Genomic DNA, 20,853 nt, shown 5'->3' on the forward strand with positions numbered 1-20,853 from the left:
TCTAAACTGCAAGAAGGAGCTGCATGTTAATCAGGCATTAAAGCAAGCTGCAGAATCTTTAATGCCACGGGAAGGATGTCACTGACATACTGTTGCACAGGGGAAAAGGCAGGTTACAAAATGGTGTGTATACCCTGGCCCCGGATTCTACTCAGCCTCCGGCCCAGGTGGGCACACGATCGGGACTGGCATTCTCTGGGACATGAACCATGGGTGGATTAGGGTAGCTTTTATTTCCTGACATTTCTGCAGGAAGCATGTATTCATTCTAAAATCACACCACTCAAAAATCCCTATCAAATGTGTCAATACTTAAATTAGAAAATATGCTGCTTAATAAAAGGGAATCAGTGCTCAAAATAGAAAATTTGGAAAGATAAAGAATCTGTCTCCACCCAGAAGCCCCTACAGGAGAAGGCTATTTTTAAAGCTAAAAATTGTTTATTTTTCTTTTCTCACTTCTCTGTTCTCATTAATTCTAGAACTGGTATTTGCGGGATTTTGTTTAAATGGTATGAATTAAAAAAAATAAATACATGGTATGAATTTTTCTTAGTTCTTATTCTTGATAAATGGGTGCTGAGTTTACTCCACATTGTGACAGAAACATAACTGAGTTGCTTCTGATTTGGGGCCGGTCCTCTAATGAAGCCCCCCTCTTCCTGGGGGGACAGCAATGAACCTCACCCCCAGCTTAGGCCCAGAGCCAGCTGGGTGGGCTGGGGTGGTGGTGGTGCGGGGTTCTGTGCTAGTGCTGACCTTACTTGGGTAAGGTTGACCATCATGAGGAATGGATTGCCCCACTGGGACCAGTCCAAGGTTACACTGGCCTTGGGGAAACTGCATATTTCCTAATGTGAAAAAAGTGGGGTTTTCAAGATTGATGAGGAATTCAGGGGGGTGTGCATAAACATTAGTTCTCTCTAGGACCTCTCTCTAGGACCTTGACCTCTCTACACATTAGGGAGCCACTGTGGAGACTGCCTGGAGGAAGCACAAAACAGAGGAATGAGGGGCCCACGCAACTTGGTTTGTGTTCCCACTTTGCTGTTCCCTGGCTGTGTGACCTGTGGGGATTCTTCTACGGTGCTGACAGTCCATTTCTTTATCTGTAAAATGGGCATAATATTCTGTTCCTCACAGGCCTGTTATAAAGGTCCTAGGAGTGGGGTCTGCCCAGGGGTAGGTGGCCCGTGGGAGCTTTGATGGCTTCCTGGAGGTCCCATGGGGGCCCTCGAAGCCCAGGAAGCTCAGCTGAGGGCCAGGCCCATGGCAAGCACACACTGTCCCACTGAACCATGCCACTGCCTGCCCAGGGCGGGCTCAGGTATCTGCCCAACCCTCCCTCAGGAGCATGGCCGAGGCAGGGCTCTACACCCAGCTGGTCCTCTTTCTCCTACAAGCACACATTTCCCTTCCAGGCCATCTCGGGATAAAGGCTGGAGCCCACAGCAGGTTTTCCCATCAGGCTTTTATTATAAAGAAGGTTCCAGAGCTTCTCAGCCACCCCTCCAGCCCAGCCCCCGCAGGCTCAGAGCCAGTCCCAGTGCTGGCTGGGTCTGCTGCAGGGGGAGCCCGGTCAGCAGTGGAGGGTCGCTTCTGACAGGAACAGAATGGGTGACTTTTTTCAGGGCCTTGAGTCGGGGCGGGGGGTTGTCTCTGCCTGTCTCCTGGAACAGTCCTTTCCAGTGTTGTGTTGGGAGCCCCTTGGGACCCCTCCCCGGGTCCTCTGCACAAGCGGCAGCTATTCACAGTTGGCGCGTGATAAGTTTTTTTTTTTTTTTAATATATAAAAGCTTTAAAAAAAAGTGGTGCTATCTTTAGAAACACTTCCAGCAAGATCAAGTAGCCCAGCTACAGCCTTGGTGCGACTCAGCCCTCTCCCTCCCTCCAGCCTGGCAGCACTCAGCACCTGTCCCCTCGTCCTCTGCCCACCCCAGCTTGTGGGGAAGCCCACGGAGCCTGCCCACGGGCCGTGGGCACTGCCCACTCCACCAGCAGCTGCTCGAGCAACGAACACCTGACGCTGCTTGAAACCGTGCGTCGCCAGGGTTCTCTCGGGGTGAGAAGACGGAGATGACATTCTGGTGGTTGAAGCAGAAACCAACGGAGGGCTGGTTCCAGGAGGCCTCCCCTCCGCCACATTGATGAGGTAGTGTTTCTGGCTGCGGCCTCTGGGCTGGGGGCTCCTCTGTTTGAGGGCGTTGGGCCATGGGGGGCGGGGCTCTCAGCAGCAGCGGTGGTGGCAGAGCTGGGGGTGCCTCCATCCAGTCTGTGCTTGGGGGGTGGCGGGAGCCTTACCAGGGGGCTGGCTTGGCTTTCAAGTCCCCAACCCAGAGATCAGATCTGGGGGCAGGTGGGAGGGGATGGAGGTGCCCAAGGGGCCAGGACTGAGGGGCTCCCCTGCCTGGGTCAGAGAAGCTCCTCCATTCCCCAGCCCCTCTCCTGAAGCCCATCCTGCTCAGTCATTTCCCAGCCGGAGTCAGAGGCACGGCACAGAGTGGCACAGAGTGAAGCTGAGGGCAGTGTCCCTCCCCAGCACGTCTCCCCCAGGCTCAGGCCTCGCTGTAGCACTCGTAGATGTTATCTTCCATCAGGGCTACCACCTGCTCGAACTTGTGCTGCAGCTGGGTCCTCCGAGCAGTGGGGTTTGCCTCCAGGGCAGTCATGATCTGAGGGGGGAGCAAGGGGCAGCTGGGTCACAGCCTGAGGCCCCCACTGTAGAAGGCGGGGACCACCTTCTACAGCCTGGATTTCTACTGCTGCCAACTGGCCCCCGACAGCGCAAATGTCCTGGGGTGTGGACACTTGAGCATGAACTTCTCCTGGGGTTTTCCTGAGCAGAGGAGGAGGAGGGCAGGGCCGAAAAGGGGGGGCACCTCACATCAGGGGTACCCACCTGTGTGCGATACCTCTTGGCGTATTTATAAATCTCAGCCATGGCCACGTTGGTGTTGAACTCGTTCTGGTATTTCTACGGAGAGGAAGAAGGGAGCGGGAGGGGTGGTTAACCTACCCTGCAAGGCCAAGGCCAGCCCCAGCCCCAGCCCAGGGGGTTACACACAAACCCTCAGCTGCCCACAGCCTGCCCCTGGAAGTCGGGTCCCAGCCCCACGCCCACAAGGCCCCTCTGGAGCCGGCCGCACCCGGGACTCCTCTGCCAGGTGCGCGTTCATCTCCTGCTCGCTAAGCGGAGTCATGTCGTGGATCTGCTTGTAGTAGCGCTGCACGATCTTGCGGTACTCGGGAATCTCCTTGGCGTAGAGGAGCTTGTTGGTTGGCGAATCCTGGGCAGAGGGGAGTAGTGGGGATAAGCGGGCGGATGGAGACCAGACGGATACATCTGTTTCTGGACAAGCCATGTCCCTACTGCCACACAAACGGCCCCATCACTGCCGTGTGCTGCCCTTCGGCACGGAGCCCCTGCCCTATTTTCTATAGGACTGTAGGGGGATGACCTGAAGGGGGACCTGCTTCCTTTAGAGGGGAAGTACACGGGCTCTGTGCCAGCTCTTAGTTGCACACAAGCTGTTTCATCTACATCCTTGCTTAGGGTTATGCATCTTGGTGGCTAAGATTGCCGGAAACTTGATTGCTGGCTCAGTGGAATATTTCCCACTGTATGTTTCCAACACCCAAAAGCAAAACGTGCCAAGTGCGCTCCCAGTTCTTTGTCACAGGCATCCTGCCTGCGGAGGCTGGATGTGAGAAGTGATGGCATTCTTTCTCGCGCAGCCCCTGGAAGTCACAGGCTGAAGGCAGGGCGGCGTACCCGCCATCCTCCAGTGCCAGGTCTAAGGACACCATCTCATTAAGGTTCACAGCGGCCAGTACTCTTTCATGCCTCCCTGCTCTCGGCCAGGTAGTTCCCAATGCCTGGAATGCTGTTCTCTCTCCTCTCCCTGCTCCAAAGCCAGGGGTCTCAGGGAGGCCCCTCCTGTGTGCAGCTCAGAGGTCACCTGTTCCCCTCTACCCACTCCTCACTCGGTGCCCACATGGAAGGCCCTCGGCCATCAGGACTGCTGCTCGGAGCCTGGCTGAGTCTCTCATGATGTTGTACCTGACCACGCAGGTTTCCCCCGGGCCTGGCTCTAGGGCCTAAACATTGGCAGGGGGTGTGGAGCACACCCGAGACGGGTGCAGACTTTCTGACCACAAGGGCCAGTTTCTGGGCATTTGCCCCATTTGGAAGGTCCCTGTTCATCCCCTGCCCCCCAAACCCGAGCTCCTTGGTTCCCCTCCCAGAAAGACTCGAGGTGCACGCCCCCTGCCTTGGCCCCCTCTTCCCCCCCGGCCGTGGGCAGCCCACCCCGGAGCGGCAGACCTTGCCCAGCTGCAGGTCGGAGATGGAGCAGGCGTCAATGAAAGCCTGAGCGATGACAGAGAGGCAGGCGTCGATGTGGTCCGTCTTGTCGATGTCGAAGACAAACTGGGGGTTTTTCAGGATGTTCACCCAGAACCGGAGAGGAAGGCTGTGGGATGGGGGTGATGGAGGCGCTGTGTGAGGGTGCGGCCACAAAGGAGGGGGTTGCTGGGTGAGGGGGGTCAAAGAGGAAGGCAGCCAGGCGCCAAGGGCAGGCCGGCTTTACCCCTCAAGGCCAGAGAGGTTTCAACCTAAGACAGAACCTCAGTCTGCTCCTCCACAAACAGGGCTGATGACCATCCCAGCTGGCTAGGGTGGCAGAGGGGCCAAGAGGAGGGTTTGCTGCTTGCAGCGGGGCAGGATGCTCCAGGCAGGCATTGCAGGGCCAGACTACCTTCAGGCCTTCCCCCAACCCCACACAGCCTTCTGTTCTCACGAGGGAGCCTCCAGCCTGGTCCTGGTTCTCATTAGAAGAACCCACCCCCTCAGCCCCGCCCTGCCCTGCCGGGCAGCACACAGCTCCTCCTTACAGCCCTTGCACGGCAGCAGGAAGTCCACCATTAGCGGGGGCCACTGAGAAGCCAGAAAGGGCTGCGGGAGGGCGGGGTCTGGATTTTTGGCCTTGGCCTCAGGAGGCCAGAAAGGGTTGGCAATACCCCCAACCCAGGGCCACCCAGTGACTCAGCAGCCCAGAGTGCATGGACACCCCACTCCCCCACCCACCCGGAGCTCTGAGAAGCCCCTGCAACTGCACAGAAACGTCTAGGCTGTCACTTTTCCTGAGGTTCAGGCTGAAGTTTTCAACAAGCTGTGGGGGCCTGTGACCCCAAAAGCTAAAAAAGACATGCCTCAAGGGAAAGCTATGAACTGGGTATGGGTGGGTTTGAGCCTGGCTCTGCCACTGCCAAGGGCCGCGTGATCTCGAGCAGGGCCTTCTCTGTGAGCCTCACTGTTCTCATCTGTAAAATGGAGCTGATGGTGCCCGTCCAAGAGGAGTTGAGGAGAGAAGTGATGGTAAGGGCCAAACTTCCACCCTGCTCGCTTTTAGTTAATTCTTACAAGTAAGGTGGATTACTTTGATTATCCTGGTTTTACCGCTGGAAAGACTAAAGCACAGAGAGGTGAAGTCACTTACCCAAGGTCACATGGGTAGGAGGGGGCCAAACAGGGCCGGAACCCTGGCAGCTGGGCTGAGAGACCAGGCTCCGAACTCCTGCACTTGGGCTGCCCACGCTGAAGCGAGGAGGCTACACCTCCCTCCCTGCCGGCCCACCACCCACACGCTGTCAGCCCACCAACCTGTTGGTCTTCCAGATGTGCAGAGTATCAGGATCTGAGATCCCCCTCTTCTCCGCCTGCTCCTCCAGGAAGTCAAAGAAGTACTTGACGGCCAGTGGGGGTTTGTCTTCACGGATACTGAGAATAGCCTTGAACAGGTCATCCAGAAACTTCTGCAGCGTGCCCTGCAGAAGAGTTGGGTGGCTGCTATCAGCCCAGCACCACCTGGGGAGGGTGAGTGGGCACCTCTGGTAGCTCCAGGGAGCCTAAAGTGCTTGGGTTGGTGTGTGGGAAAGCCAGGTACCATTGGGCTGGTCACTAACCTCTCTGGGCTGTGATTTTCTCATCTGTGAAATCCTCCTCCCTGGGGAGGGTATTGGAAGGACTTATCCAGATACTGGGGCACAGGGTAGGGAATTGGTAGGGCCGGGTGATGACTACCACCTGAGCCACTGGGGCCTCAGCGACAGCACTGACCCCTCTGGACCTCTGCTGCCCTGTCACAGTGGCTAATACAGAAGCCATCCGTCAGGTACCTTTCTTGGCTGTGAGAAAACCCCTCCTCAGGAGCAACACAAAGCCCTGAGCCTCTCTCAAGGGAGCTCATCCAGAGTCACAGGAGAAGAACTCTCCCCCTACACCCAGGCACGTGTGGACAGCTGGCCCACTGATGGGGCGAAGTGGCCAGGCCCACCTTGGTGGACAGCAGGCGAGTCAGGTAGATCTCCGGTAGCACCTTCTTGCGGTGGCTCTGCCGGTGGGACTTCTTGGGCTCTGCTAACTCGTCTGTGGGCAACACCTGGGAGGCCAGAGCGCTGGTCAGTCTGGCGCCCAGCACCATCCTTGGCCGTCCTGTGGGAGGTCCTGTCCCGCAACCCGCAGGTACCTGGTGCTTGGCGGGGCACAAGGGACCCATCCCTGCTCCCCAACCCCCAGCCTTTCCCCAGCCTGGCAGTACTCTCCCCAGAGGCCCAGGGTGGCAGGAAGCCAAGTCCATACCCAGTGAGGGTGGGCACCCCTAGGGCCAGAGGCCAGGCACTTACCAGATGGAAATACTTCTCTGTGTCCAAGTCTTTCACTGTGAGAAGGAAAACACAATAAATAAACAAGAGAGAGGAGGGGGTGGAGAGAGAGAAAAACAGGAATGGATACAGAAAAGAAAGAGAGAGAGAGAGATCCAAAGCAATACCGGAAGAAAGTGAGAGTGAGAGATACAGACAGAGACAGAGACAGAGGTAAGAGAGATCCAGAGAGACACACAGAGAACAAGCCCGAGACAAAAAGGCACACAAATGAGACGCACACAAGGAGAAAGGAGAAACAGTCAACAGACAGACATGGCGGAGACCCCACAGGGGCACAGGGTGGCTGCCCTCACCGCTCCACTGCCCAGACCAGAGCTCCTGCCAGACCAGACCTCAGAAGCTGCAGGAAGACACCCGAGATCCTGCTGCTGACCTTAGCAGGGGACCCTGGGACCAAAGGAGCCTTGGACCCCATGCCTGGCAGCTGGAAAGCTAGGTCTGCGAGCCTGAGGGTATGGATGGGGGGTGGAATTGAGGCAGGGACGCAGCCCCAAACCCAGATGGGCATGCCGCCTCCCCCTCCAGCCTGGCTGCTGCCCAGACCTCTTGAAACCACATCCCGCCCTCTTGGGGCCTCTCTCTGGCTGCCCGCAGGATCCCAGCTTGAGGAGGCCTGGCGGCCCAAACAGGACTGGGGCAGAGGGGGCCTGGCCCAGTCCTCGCTCCGCCCAAGGAGGCCACAGCCCGGCCCGGCCCTGCCTCTTGGCTTCCCTACTAGGGCTGCTAGGAAGGGGCCGAAACCTGGCCTGACCCCCTCCCCACATCCACCGGTGCTACCTCGGCCCAGTGTGTTGTCCTTCTTGTCTGTGAGACTCATGGCCAGGGAGGCACCTTCAGGGATCTGACAGGAGGGGAGAGGCTGAGGTCAGAGGTCAGAGGTCAGGGAGGGCAGAGGTGGGAGTGGGGTGGGCTGGGGATCCTACCTTGTAGTGGGCCAGCGTGTTGAGCTTCTTGCGGCCATCCTCAACTACTGAGGTGTCATCCAGATCCCGGAGGATATAGCTTTGCGTGCTTGAGGCAAACCACTCTGGGGGCAGAGAGCAGGGTTCAGGGGCGGGGAGCTGGCTGGAGGAGGCAGCACCAGCCCAGGCCGCACAGGGAGAGGCGTCTGGCTCCCTCTGTGGAATCTAGGGCAAGCCATGGCTCTCTCTGAGCCTTATTTTTTTTAAATGCAAAGGAGGAAAGAGATTCAGAGGAGAGAGTACATGGGCACGGAGCAGGAGGTCTGGCCATGTCTCCAACCTTGACGCTGTTACTTTACTATCGCTGATGAAATAAGAAAAGGTGGCATGTGTGAAAGGGATCACAGACCTTCCATGACTCCCACTGTCCTGAGGTACTGACTGCCCTTCCAGGTTCTGGGTGACTGAACACCTGCCCCACCTCATCTCACAGCCTATCCCGGCCCCTGCGTGCCAGACCCAGGGAGCTCCCTGCTATGAATAGACAGTCACTGAACCCATCTATCATCACAATCTGGTGCTTGGAATGGGGCCTACGATCAAAGAATGAATGGCAGATTTTGGCCCAACCGAAATTCCTATGCATCCTTCAAAACCCACTCCAACTTCACCTCCTCGAGCAAGCTTTCCCTGAATACTTTTTGCTGTTGTCTGCAGCTGGCTCACACTGCAGTACCCATCTCCCCACCAGAACAGGAGCTCCTTGGTGATGGGCACCTTGTCTGATCGTCTCCGTGTCCCCAGGGCCACAATTAATGTACATTAGCTGAGTGAAAGGCACATGCAACCAAAGCAGGGGACCGTTCCCACTGGAGTAGCCCAATGCCGAGGCCCTGCCCACCGAGGTCAACGTCCTCTGCACGTGGCCACTGAGAGTAGGGCACATTCTTGCAGAAGGCTTCCAGAATCTTCTCTTTCACCTGTGTCAGTGTGTCTGTGTCCATGGCCCGCACACTCAGCGAGTCCATGCCACAGCCCTGGAAGGACACGTTCAGGTTCTGCAAGAGAGGAGGAGACAGTCAGCAAGTCCCTCCCATCATTACCCTGGGCCTAGGCGGCGGGGTCATGATTCAGGTCAGGGTGTTCCTGGTCTGCCTGGGAGATGGCTCCCACCCTGCTGCCAAGCTGCCCTGACCCAGCCCAGCTCACCCGGGGCTTTGCCTCTATGTTCTCCCGCAGCAGCCACTCCTCATTGAGCGTGTAGCGGGCCTTGCCCGTGATGGCGTCAATGGAACCCTTGTTGATCTGCTGCTTGATGGCGCACAGAAGCAGGAAGAACGGCTCCCCCACTGTTTCCTGGGGGGGCACAGGGCTGTGAGGGGCTGAGGCCCAGCCTGCCTGGCCCAGCCCCCACCCGCCTCCATATCCAGCCCCCAAGCCTTTGGCCATGCCGTGGCCCCATCTGGAACACCTTCACCAGCCCCTTCCACCAACACTTCCATGGCTGCCTGGGTTGTTACCCCTTTTGGATCCTGGTGCCATCCTCCTGTCTCCCCCTGCCTCCTGTCCCCCACCCCTGGTGTCTCCATAGTCTCTGAGTTGGAAAATGCTTGGCTGTGGGCAGGTACATGCATTTGGTCATCCCAGCAACTCTTTCCAGTATGGGATGTCATCCTCACTGCTGAGGCTCAGAGAGGACAATCAACCTGCCCAGGGTCACTGAGTGGGGAAGTAGCAGGGCTAGACTTGAACCCTGGATGAGCCGGCTGCCAAGCCCATGACTCTGCTAAGCTGCCCAGGGTGAGTTTAGAATACAGAATGTCTCAAATCACAGGCTGGGGAGCGTAAAGCATCTTGGGCCAGGTGGGCCTCATACCCCTGCCCTCCTATGAGCCCTCAGACCTGAGCTTAGGGTCACCCCCTCCAGGAAGCCACCTTGAACCCTCCACCCAGGCCCAAGGCCTCAGCAGTTGAGCTCCACTGCATGGCATTTATTGCTCTGTATGTTAACTATTTCCACATCTGTCTCCTCTAAGCCTGGGGGAATCTTAAGGGCTGAGACTGGGCCTCGTTTATCGTCTGAACCCAGAGTCATGGTCCAAAGGCACACAGGGGAGGGTTTGATGACTAAGAAAACCATCCGGAACAAACCTCTTGACACAGCCTCTGTTCTGCCCTGAGCTTGCTCTGAGCCCTTACGGGAAGCCAGGCCTTCCCTGAGCTGTGTCTTGGACCCCACAGGCCTGTCCCTGCTCCCTGAGCCCCTTCCCTCATCTGCATGAAGGGTATGATGACTCCTCCTGACAGAGCTGGCATGAGGGTGAAACAGAGTCAGATATGTGATGCTTGTCATGAGGAAGGCCTGGGAGGTGGCAGGCCCTACTGTGTTACCCGCAGACAGCTGTACATGCAGATGGACATCCAGTTGGTGAGCATCTTCTCAACCACAGACTCCGTACGCCGCAGCATGAGCTTCGGGTTCTTGGCGGCCGAGGCGTCGATGAGGTCCACCAGCAGCTCCTTCATGATTCCCGTGTAGTACTCGAGCTTGCCATGGAGCGCGATGGTCAGCAGGGAGGCCAGGCTGCACCTGTGGGTGGGTGCGTGGCCTCAGCAGCAGCCGTACCTCAGGGCCCTGGGATGTGAGGAGCGTGTGTATGGGGCTCCACTGCTGCCTTGTGGACCTGGTGACCCCAGGTATGCCTGTGTGGCTGGTGCCTGGCAGATGAGTGAGAGTGCAGCTCAAACCCACCTGGACAAAGGGCCACCTTCTTGAACATTCCAGCAACCACCATGTCCCTGAGCCCATAGCTTGGGCATCCAGGCCCAGGAACGGAAAGCACGTGGGGGCCTGGTGCTGGGTGGATGCCTACTGCCTGGCAGGCAAGGTGATTTGCAAACTGCCCAGCCTTGGGTCTGGCCAGGCCAAGCCAGGACAGGCTGTGTGGCCCCTGTCCCTCTCCCAGAGCCTTGCAGCCTGACCTGTCACGCACTGCAAAGTCTTTCTGCTGCTCCAGCGCATGCACAAAGACAATGAGGAAGTGCTTGTTGTTGAGCAACGAGGAAAACAGGCTGATCCCCTCTTCCATGTTGGGCCGGCAGCTCTCCGGGATCTGTGGAAGTAATCGGTGCAGTGCACAGGGGTCTGGTACCTCTGCCTGGCCTGGGAGGCAGGACTTATAAAGCCCTGAATGGCTCTTCGAATGCCTCCTGGGATGGGAAGCTCACCACCTTTCATGGCAGATGTCTCTTAACTCCCAACTGGGAATCATGGCTCAGTTGAGTTGAAAAGTGGGCCTCGAAAAAGGTTAAGGGTAACCCTGAGTCCCTGTGTGTAGGACCCTCTTGCTTGCCATTCTGGAGGCAGCAGGTAGAATGGAATGTCCAGAAAGACCCAATCCTCTTGCCTCCCTACCTCGCTTGGGGAGCACTTATAACACCCTGAATGGCCACTTGAGTGCCTCTTGGGATGGAGGACTTACTTCCAATAACTGATCCCTCTCAACTTCCCATGATTAGGATCAATGGGCCAGATGAGGGATGGGGTGGCTCTGAGCCCTGCGTGTACATGCACACACGTGCACAGGATACTCACCTTCCACTCTCCCAGCAGTGGGTGGGTCTCCTGCACCGGGGAGCTGCCCTGGGAGTTGAGGGTCTGGGAGGGCAGTACATAACGTTCTTCATAGAGGGAGGAACACTGTAGGGGTAGACCACCCCCCGGCATCTCAGCAGGGCTGCGGTCTCCCCTGACTGGCATGCAAGGGCCGCTCAACAAGTGCAAAGGGATACCTTGTAAAGGAAGAAGAGGCAGGAGACCATGCCCAGGGGCCTTAAGGGTCCAGAGAAGCAAGGAGGGGTGGCCCAAGGGGCTTGGGGTGGGGGAGGAAAGGAAGGAGCAGAACCTCCCAATACAAGGTGTGGTAATGCAAGAGCACACAAGGCTTATGAGGAAGCAGAAGCAGCTCAGTGTGGAATGGGAGAGAGAGCAGAGAGGCCAGCAGGGACCACGGTATGGCCTTGCTTGGGCTGCTGCATGGTGAACAGTGTGGACAGGGCAAGAGGCAGGGCACTGGCTGCCAGCAGGAATGCTCTGGCCAGGCCAGGGAAGGTGGGTCCAGGGCAGCAGCCCCTGGAACACAAAGATGGGTGGGAGGCTTGAGGTAGAGTCCAATGGGCAGGAGGAGGGGATGTAGAAGCCTGGCTGGGAAGGGACCCAGGGCTGAGAGAGGCTGGCGGAGCACTGGGCACCTAGGAAAGCCTGGGCCACCTCTGCTCGCCACCTCAGTAAGGAAAGAGGCAGGCCCTACACCCCGGGAGAAGACTGGGGCCAGCAGCCGGCTTCTGTATGGACAGCTAGACATCAAATGAACAGAGAAAAGTGAGGGGAGAAACTAGGCGCCTTCCCTCCACAGGCGAGGGCAGGTGGCCAAGGCTGCCGTGAGAGCACATGGAGGTTAGGCACTGCTCCAGGGGCCCATGTGGGGCCCTCTAAGGCAGCAGGGCCCAGAAGGAGGTCAAGGGGCCCTGAGGTGGCTAGCAAGGTGCAGGCTGACCTTAGGGAAGAAGGTGCGTGTCACAAAGTGCTTATACTCCAGGAAGGGGATGCCCTGGCTGCGGTTCAGCTCCTTGGTCAGATCAGTCATGTCTGTCTGCAGCTCGGCAAAGCCTGGGGGGTTGGCAGGGAGCTGTGAGGACATCTCGAACCCATTCCCCAGATGGCAAAGCCAAGGTCCACAGCCCCGCGTGGTCCCCAACCCGCTACCTTTACGGATTTCCTCTCGGATCTGAGATTCCATCTCCTCCATCTGCAGCAGAGTCTTCTGCCAGTAGCGCTCGGCACGGCGGCTCTTAGTACAGAAGACAAACAGGGCTGCAGGCAGTAGAGAGGCAGGTCAGGCCTGGACAGCCCCTTGGAAAACATCTGTTGGCACGTGGCAGTGCACAGGGCCCGGGGCTGGAGGGAGAGGTCCTACTAGCTTCCTCTCCAGCTCCCCTGGGCAGGGTGTGGGGAGGTGGATGGGTGCCCTTCGCCTGCAGCCTTCCCCTCCCTGGTGCGCTAAAAACTCCTACAGGGTAAAGGGTCAGGGAACACCCAGGAAAACAATTCTGATATCCCATTCTCCTAAAAAGAAGTGTGTGTGTGTTTTAAAATAGCGGTAAGCATTATAAAATAAATATAGTGAGCCAAACACTTATAAAGCAAGTATAAAGGATAAGACAAAAGTAGTAAAATTAATTAAAATATGATAATTAGTTAAGAGATACATAAAATAAACATGTAAACTGTGTCATCAAAAAATATAAGATGGGGTGGAGGGTGTCTGGATCTTTGTTTAAGCGTCCAGTTCTTGGTTCAGCTCAGGTCATGATCTCAGGGTCATGAGATTAAGACCTGTGTCAGGCTCCACACGCGTTGTGGAGTCTGCTTGAGATTCTCTCTCCCTCTCCTGCTCTCTCTCTCTAAAATAAGTAAATAAATTTATACACACACACACACACACATACACACACATACACACATATATATATGTAATGGAGTGGAATAAAAATATGAAGCTCTGGAATATATTAAAAATTAACTTACTATCAACTTAGACTGTTATATATATAAGGTATTATATGTGAACCTTACAGTAACCACAAAGAAAAAACATAAAATACACAAAAGAAAAGAAACGAAAAAAAAAAAAGAAAGAAAGAAATCTAAACATACCACTAATGAAAACTATCAACACATAAGGGGAGAAAGAGAAGAAAGAAACAGAAAGTACAAAAACAGCCAGAAAACAACTAATAAAATGGCAGTAAGTACACACCTATCAATAATTACTTTAAATATAACTAGACTGAATTCTCCAGTCAAAAGACATAGAGTGGATAAGTGGATTTAAAAAAAAAAAAAAAAGGACCCAGCTATATGCTGCCTACAAGCGACTCACTTCACATCTAAGGTCACACACAGACTGGAAGTGAGGGGATGGAAAAGCATGTTTCATACAAATGAAAATGCAAAGAAAGCTGGGATAGCAATCCTTACATCAGATAAAATAGACCTTAAAACAAAGACTGTAATAGAAGACAAAGAAGGACACTACATAATGATAAAGGGGTCAATCCAGCAAGAGAATATAACATTTGTAAAGATGCACTGAACAGAGGAGTACCTAAACATACAAGGCAAATATTAACAGGCCTGAAGGGAGAAATAGACAGCAACATAGTAATAGTAGGGGACTTTAACACCCTACTTGTATCAATGGATAGATCACCCAGACAGAAAATCAATAAGGAAACATCATCCTTAAATGACACATTGGACCAGATGAACTTAACAGATACAGACAGAACATTACATCCCCAAACAGCAAAATACGTATTCTTTTCAAGTACACGGGGGACATTCTCCAGGTTAGGTCATGTATTAGGCCACAAAACAAGTATCAGTAAATTTAAGAACACTGGAATAATATCAAACATCTTTTCTGACTACAACAGCATGAAACTAGAAATTAATTCCAAGAAGAAAATGGGAAAAGACACAAACACATAGAGGCTAAACAACATGCTACTGAAACTAATGGGTAAATGAAGAAATCAAAGAGCAAATAAACACAAATATAGAGACAAATTAAAATGAAAAAAAAAAGTCTGAAATCTTGGGACACAGAAAAAACCACTCTAAGAGAGAATTTCATGGTGATACAGGCCTACCTCAGGAAACAAGAAAAGTTTCAAATGATCTAACTTTAAAGGAACTAGAAAAAAGAAGAATAAAACTCAAAGTTAGTAGAAGGAAAGAAATAAAGATCAGAGCGGAAATAAATGAAATAAACTAAAACAAAACAAAACAAAACAAAACAAAACACAGTAGAAAAGATCAGTGAAGCCAAGAGCTGGTTCTCTGAAAAGAAACAAAGTCGAGGGATCTCTGGGTGGCGCAGCGGTTTGGCACCTGCCTTTGGCCCAGGGCTCGATCCTGGAGACCCGGGATCAAATCCCACGTCGGGCTCCCGGTGCATGGAGCCTGCTTCTCCCTCTGCCTATGTCTCTGCCTCTCTCTCTGTGTGTGACTATCATAAATTAAAAAAAAAAAAAAGTCGAGGGGTAGCCCCGGTGGCACAGCGGTTTAGCGCCGCCTGCAGCCCAGGGCGTGATCCTGAAGACCTGGGATCGAGTCCCACGTCAGGCTCTCTGCATGGGGGCTGCTTCTCCCTCTGCCTGTGTCTCTGTCTCTGTCTCTCTCTGTGTCTCTATGAATGAATAAGTTTTTAAAAAAACATCTTAAAAAAAAAGAAACAAAGTCGACAAACCTTTAGTCAGACTCATAAAGGAAAAAAAGAGAGGACTGAATTGAATCAGAAATGAAATGGAGAAATTATAATTGATACCACAGAAATATAAAAGATAAGAGAATACTATATAGTTATACACCAACAAGTTGGAGGATCTGGAAAAAATGGTCAAATTCCTAGAAATATACAATCTTTTAATCATGAAATAGAAAATCTAATTAGACTGACTACTAGTCATGAAATTAAGTCAGTAATCAAAAAACTCCCCCCAAAACAAAAGTCCAGGTCCAAATGGCTTTACAGGTGAATTCTACCAAACATTTAAAGAAGAGTTAATACTTATCCTCTTGATATAATTCCAAACAGTTGAAGAGGAAAGAACACTTCCAAACTCATTTTATGAAGTCAGTATTATCCTCATACTAAAACCAGAAAGAGGCATTACAAAAAAAGAGAACTACAGCCCAACATCACTGATGAACAAAGGTGCAAAAATCTGCAACAAAATATTACCAAATTCAACAAGACATTAGAAGGATCATACACCATGACCAAGTAGGAGTCATCGCAGGGACACAAGGATGGTTTAACACCCATAAATCACATAACGTGATACACCACATTAACATAAAAATGAAGGATAGAAATCATTTGATCATCTCAATAGATGCAGAAAAAGAATTTGACAAAATTCAACATCTTATGATAAAAATTCTCAATAAAGTGAGTACAGAGGGACGTACTATAAAGTGATATAGGACATATAGGATGGAGACAAAGTTAATATCAAACTCAACAGTGAAAAGCTGAAAGTGTTTCCTCTAAGATCAGGAAGGATGCCCATTCTCACCAATCTTACTCAACGTAGCATTTAGAAGTCCTAGCCACAGCAATTAGGCAAGAAAAAGAAGTAAAAGGCATCCAAATTGGAAAGGAAGAAGTAAAACTGTCACTATTTGCAGATGATATATGTAGAAAACTTTAAAGACTCCACCAAAAAAACCCACAAAACAACAACTATTACAACTACTAAACAAATTCAGTCAAGTCACAGTATACTATATTAGTATATATTACTAATATACTAATATACACAGGATACTAATTAGTATGCTATTATTGTCTTTCTATACACTAACTAATAAAGAACTATTCAGAAAGAGAAATGGGAAAATAGTACCATTTACAATTGAATCAAAAAGAATAAAATACTTAGGAATAAATTTTATCAAGGAAGTAAAAAAATGTTTACTCTGAAAACTAGAAATTATTGATGAGAAATACTTGGGATGACACAAAAGAAATGGGAGGATATACCATGCTCATACATTGGAAGAATTATTGTTAAAATGCCCTCACTACCCAAAGCAATCTACAGACTCAGTGCAATCCCTATCAAGATACCAGTGGTATTTTTCACAGAATTAGAATAAACAATCCTAAAATGTAAACAGCCAAAGAAACCTTGAGAAAGAATAAAACAGGAGGTGCCATGCTCCCAGGTTTCAAGCTATAGCCAAAGCTAAGGTAATCAAAACAGTATAGTACCACACAAAACAGGCACGTAGACCAATGTACTAGAACAGAGTCCACAAATAAACTCATACTTACATGGTCAATTAATCTTCAACAAAGGAAGCAAGAATATACACTGGGTTAAAGACAGTTTCTTCAATAAATGGTATTGGGAAATCTGGACAGCCATATGCAAAAGAATGAAATTGGATCATTTTCTTACACCATATACAAAAATAGAGTCCAAATGAGTTAAAGACTTAAATTTGAGGTTTGAAACGATAAAGCTGCTAGAAGAAAACACAGGCAGTAAGCTCTTGGACATCAGTCTTAGCAATATTTTTTTGGATCTGTCTCCTCAGGCAAGGGCAACAGGAGCAAAAATAAACAAATGTAACTACATCAAACTAAAAAGCTTTTGAACAGCAAAGGAAATCATCCACAAAACAAAAAAGCAACCTATTAAATGGAAGACAATACTTGCAATGTATCTGATAAAGGTTGATATTCACAATATATAAAGACTCCTACAACTGAAAAGCAAAAAACAAGCCATCTGATTAACAAATGGGCAGAGGACCTAAATAGACTTTTTTTTTTTTTTGCAAAGAAGACATGCAGATGGCCAACAGACACATGAAAAGATGCTCATCATCACTCATCAAAAATACAAATCACAACCACAATGGGATAGCACTTCACACCTGTCAGAAGGGCTGGTATCAAAATGACAAGATATAACAAGTGTTGGTGAGGCTGTGGAGAAAAGGAAACCCTGGTAAACTGTTGGTAGGCACATAAATGGATGCAGCCACTATGGAAAACAGGAGGTTCCTCAAAGATTAAAAATACAACTGCCCTGGGACCCAGCAATTCTACCTCTGGGTATTTAGCTGAAAAAAATGAAAATACTAATTCAAACAGATACATGCATCCGGATGTTCATTACAGCATTATTTATAATAGCTAAGACATGGGAGCAAACCCAAGCATTCATGGGTAGATGAATGGATAAAGAAGATGTGGTATATAGATACAATGAAATATTACTCAGCCCTGAAAAATGAAATATTGCCATTTGTGACAACATGGATGGACCTAGAGGGTGTCACGTTACAAAGTCAGACACCGAAAGACAAATGTTATGTGATTTCACTTAGAATCTAAAAAACAGGGGATCCCTGGGTGGCTCAGCGGTTTGGCGCCTGCCTTTGGCCCGGGGCGTGATCCTGGAGTCCCGGGATCGAGTCCCACATTGGGCTCCCAGCATGGAGCCTGCTTCTCCCTCCTCCTATGTCTCTGCCTCTCTCTCTCTCTCTGTCTATCATGAATAAATAAATAAATATTTTTAAAAAAGAATATAAAAAACAAAACAAAATAAACAAGTAAAACAAAATAGAAATGGATTCATAAATGCAGAGAATAATCTGGTGGTTCCTAGAGAGGAGGGGTGGGGGGAATTGGGTGAAACAGGTAAAGGTGCTTAAGAGGCATAAACTTCCACTTATAAAAGAAATAAGTTTTGGGGGACCTAACATAGGAACTATACAACATAGGGAATATAGTCAATAATGTTGTAATACCTTTGTATGGTGTCAGATGGTAACTGTATAAAAATACTGAATCATGATATTGTGCAGCTGAACCTGATATATTTTATGTCAATTATAATTCAGTAAAAAATAGAGGTAAACAGTGGCTTTCTTTGGGCAAGAAAATTATGAGCGATTTCTGTTCTCTTTCTGCTTTTTATCATTTTTCAGTTCTTTCCACAATGACCAGGTGTTAACTCGTGAAACGATGAGAAAATTAAAAATAAATATATAAATAAAAGATAAAAAATTATGAAACATTTAAAAGATGTCACAGAGGTATTATAATTCCTTTCTGGGGTGGGGGAAGGGGGACACACACACACACACACACACACACACACACACAGCCAACCCTTGAACAGCTGGGTTTGAACTCTGTGGTCCATTTGGATGCAGATTTTTAAAAATAAAGTACTGTGAGTGTATTTTTTCTCTCTTATGATTTTCTTAATAAGATTTTCTTTTTTTCTAGCTACTTTATTGTAAGAATACAGTATGTAGGGATGCCTGGGTGGCTCAGTGGTTGAGTATCTGCCTTTGGCTTCTTAGGACATGATCCCAGGATTCTGGGATGGAGTCCCACATCGGGCTCCCCGCAGGGAGCCTGCTATTCCCTCTGCCTGTGTCTCTGCCTCTCTGTGTGTCTCTCATGAATAAATAAATAAAATATTTTTAAAAAGAATGCAGTGGGTAATATATACAACCTACAAAATATGTGTTCTTTATGCTATCAGTAAGGCTTCCAGACAGGAGGCTACCACTAGTTAAGTTTTGGAGGAATCAAAACTTAAACATGGATTTTTGACTATGTGCAGGGTTGGGGTCAGTGCCCCAACCCCCACGTTGTTCAAGGATCAACAGTATCACCTTCATAACCATTATCTAAATAATGGGGTAGCCAACCAAATATGTAGGTTAATCTTCCCTGAACAACCATTGTTTAAGTCTTCTCAGTAGGTCCTTATTGGCAAGAGGACAGAGTCCGGGTTCCTCTGCCAGGCACCCAGGGCCCGCAGCTAGGACACAGCACGTCCTCCAGCCTCTATCCCCTTCTACCCCCGTGTGAGCCGCAGCGGGGCCACACTTGTCAGTGAGCAACCCACCATTAGGCCTTTGTTCAAGCTGCGTCCCTGGTCCATCATGCCTTTCCTCCTATCTGCCAATCTTCAGAGGCGCTGGGACATGAGGTGGACAGATCTGCCCTCCAAGGTGTCATGAGAGAAAGGTCCTTACCGACCACAGAGAGCAGCAGCAGGACACTGCAGATGACGATGGACACAATGATTGCGGTCTCACTGCCCCCCAGCTGCAGCGTGGCGATGGTCTGATTGAAGTTGCCTACCTGGATCTGTGTGGAGGTGGGGGGAAGGGAGCTGTAGCTTCCCTGGACCTGTACCTTGGCTCCTCTGCTCGCTAGCAGTGGGGTCCTGGGCAAGCCGCCTAACCTCTTTGAACCTCTGATGCCACATCTATAAGCCAGAGACAACTGCGCCCACCTCCCGGGGATGCTGGGAGGGCTAAATGAGGGGATGCTTGGCAAGCCCTGGCCGAGAGGCAACACTCATCACAGAGGTCTGTGTTTATTATCGCAGCCTAGAAGGAGCTGCAGAGCAGCCAGAGAGACATGGCAGTTCACAGGGTCTGGCTGCTGTCGCCAAGTACCTGGAAGGCTGTTCCAGGACACGGGGAGCAGGCAACGTTTGAGGATTCAGAGGGCATAACAGGGTCTAGGGTGCGGGTGCAAGGGAGTTTTCCCAGACAGATCCCTCTTAGGCAGCATGTGCTGCCTGGGAAGGAGTGAGCTCCCCATCCTCAGAGGTGTGCAAGCAGGTACAGCCTAGTAAGGTCCCACTTCTGGGCTCTCTCTGCCTTCCGGTTTCCCTTCCGTCTGTGACTCTGCATGGTGATTGGCAGCCCAGACTCTAGGTGGAGCATCAGGTGGAGCAGGGGCAACTTCTAATGCCCTCTGATGCTCCAGCCCCATCAGGCCTCTCTGGGGCTGCTCATTGACCAGGAGCAAGTCACTAAATTCTTGGGCCTTTCAATAGAGGATGTAAACCTCTGCTGTGCTCCCCTGGCCTCTTCCACTGAGCATGAAAATGCTTAGCTCTGACACACAAGGAAGGGGTGGGCCTTCAATCAGATGGGGCAGGGCTGGGGGCCAGGTCTGCCTCCACCTAGCGCACCCTGTTCACTCACTGTGATGGGCAACTGCCCCTCGGCTGTGCCCAGTGACTCATTGACCGAGCAGTGGATGACTCTATCTGAGACAATCTGGATGTCACAGGCCACCTGGCCTATCTTGATCCGGTACTCGTGGCTCTCGAGCCCCAGGCTGTCCTGCTCCTTCTGTGGAGGCAGAGTTTGGGGCGGGGAGGGGGGCGGCTCGCTGAGGTGCACGGCTGAGCCCGGCCCCATTCATCCCTGCCCTGACGCCCACTGACACTCACATGGATGACCAGGGTGAGGGGCTCCCCGGGGTGGTGCTTGATCCACTTCTCCCTCTTGGCCGTGGAGAACTGCGGGTCAGGGAGGTAGTCCAGGCGGAACCTACTGCCCCGCCGCGCCTCGTCGGGGTCCAGCAGCTCCTCCGCCACGGCCGCCTCGTCCGCATAGGCCCGCCCGTTGATGAAGAAGTCCACAGGTGCTGATGCATTGCTCAGGGCCCCAGGGGATGGGCAGGTGATGAGGGTGGAGTTGAGAACTTTGCAAAGCTAGTAGGGGAGGGCCAGGGCCAAGGGTGGGGATGGACAGATACAGAGAAGTGACAGATACGGAGAAAGGGGAGAGATTGAGGTTCAAGGAGACAGAGAGGGAGAG

The 20,853-nt window shown here is 51.4% G+C and overlaps 1 protein-coding gene across 2 annotated transcripts in view; it reads right to left on the minus strand.

Moving 5' to 3' along the window:
- Positions 1–1,456: 1,456 nt before the first annotated feature.
- PLXND1 (plexin D1) overlaps positions 1,457–20,853 on the minus strand; it is a 56,398-nt gene continuing 37,001 nt past the window's right edge. Inside the window, exons 18-36 of one of the 2 annotated variants that reach the window (XM_041761616.1) lie at positions 20,484–20,747; positions 20,233–20,382; positions 19,267–19,381; positions 12,394–12,501; positions 12,185–12,297; positions 11,224–11,286; positions 10,611–10,741; positions 10,020–10,218; positions 8,838–8,984; positions 8,530–8,686; positions 7,650–7,753; positions 7,504–7,567; positions 6,685–6,719; positions 6,336–6,440; positions 5,663–5,826; positions 4,325–4,472; positions 3,147–3,287; positions 2,900–2,974; positions 1,457–2,672 (exon numbers count right to left, since the gene is read on the minus strand). In XM_041761616.1, the coding sequence (XP_041617550.1) occupies positions 2,556–2,672; positions 2,900–2,974; positions 3,147–3,287; positions 4,325–4,472; positions 5,663–5,826; positions 6,336–6,440; positions 6,685–6,719; positions 7,504–7,567; positions 7,650–7,753; positions 8,530–8,686; positions 8,838–8,984; positions 10,020–10,218; positions 10,611–10,741; positions 11,224–11,286; positions 12,185–12,297; positions 12,394–12,501; positions 19,267–19,381; positions 20,233–20,382; positions 20,484–20,747 (2,400 nt within the window). In that variant the 3' untranslated portion in view covers positions 1,457–2,555. Of the gene's footprint in view, positions 2,673–2,899; positions 2,975–3,146; positions 3,288–4,324; positions 4,473–5,662; positions 5,827–6,335; positions 6,441–6,684; positions 6,720–7,503; positions 7,568–7,649; positions 7,754–8,529; positions 8,687–8,837; positions 8,985–10,019; positions 10,219–10,610; positions 10,742–11,223; positions 11,329–12,184; positions 12,298–12,393; positions 12,502–19,266; positions 19,382–20,232; positions 20,383–20,483; positions 20,748–20,853 lie in introns of both variants that reach the window. The other variant, XM_041761615.1, reaches the window with a different exon arrangement.

Source organism: Vulpes lagopus, chromosome 7 (genome assembly GCF_018345385.1).
Source record: "Vulpes lagopus strain Blue_001 chromosome 7, ASM1834538v1, whole genome shotgun sequence".
Taxonomy (NCBI): Eukaryota; Metazoa; Chordata; class Mammalia; order Carnivora; family Canidae; genus Vulpes; species Vulpes lagopus.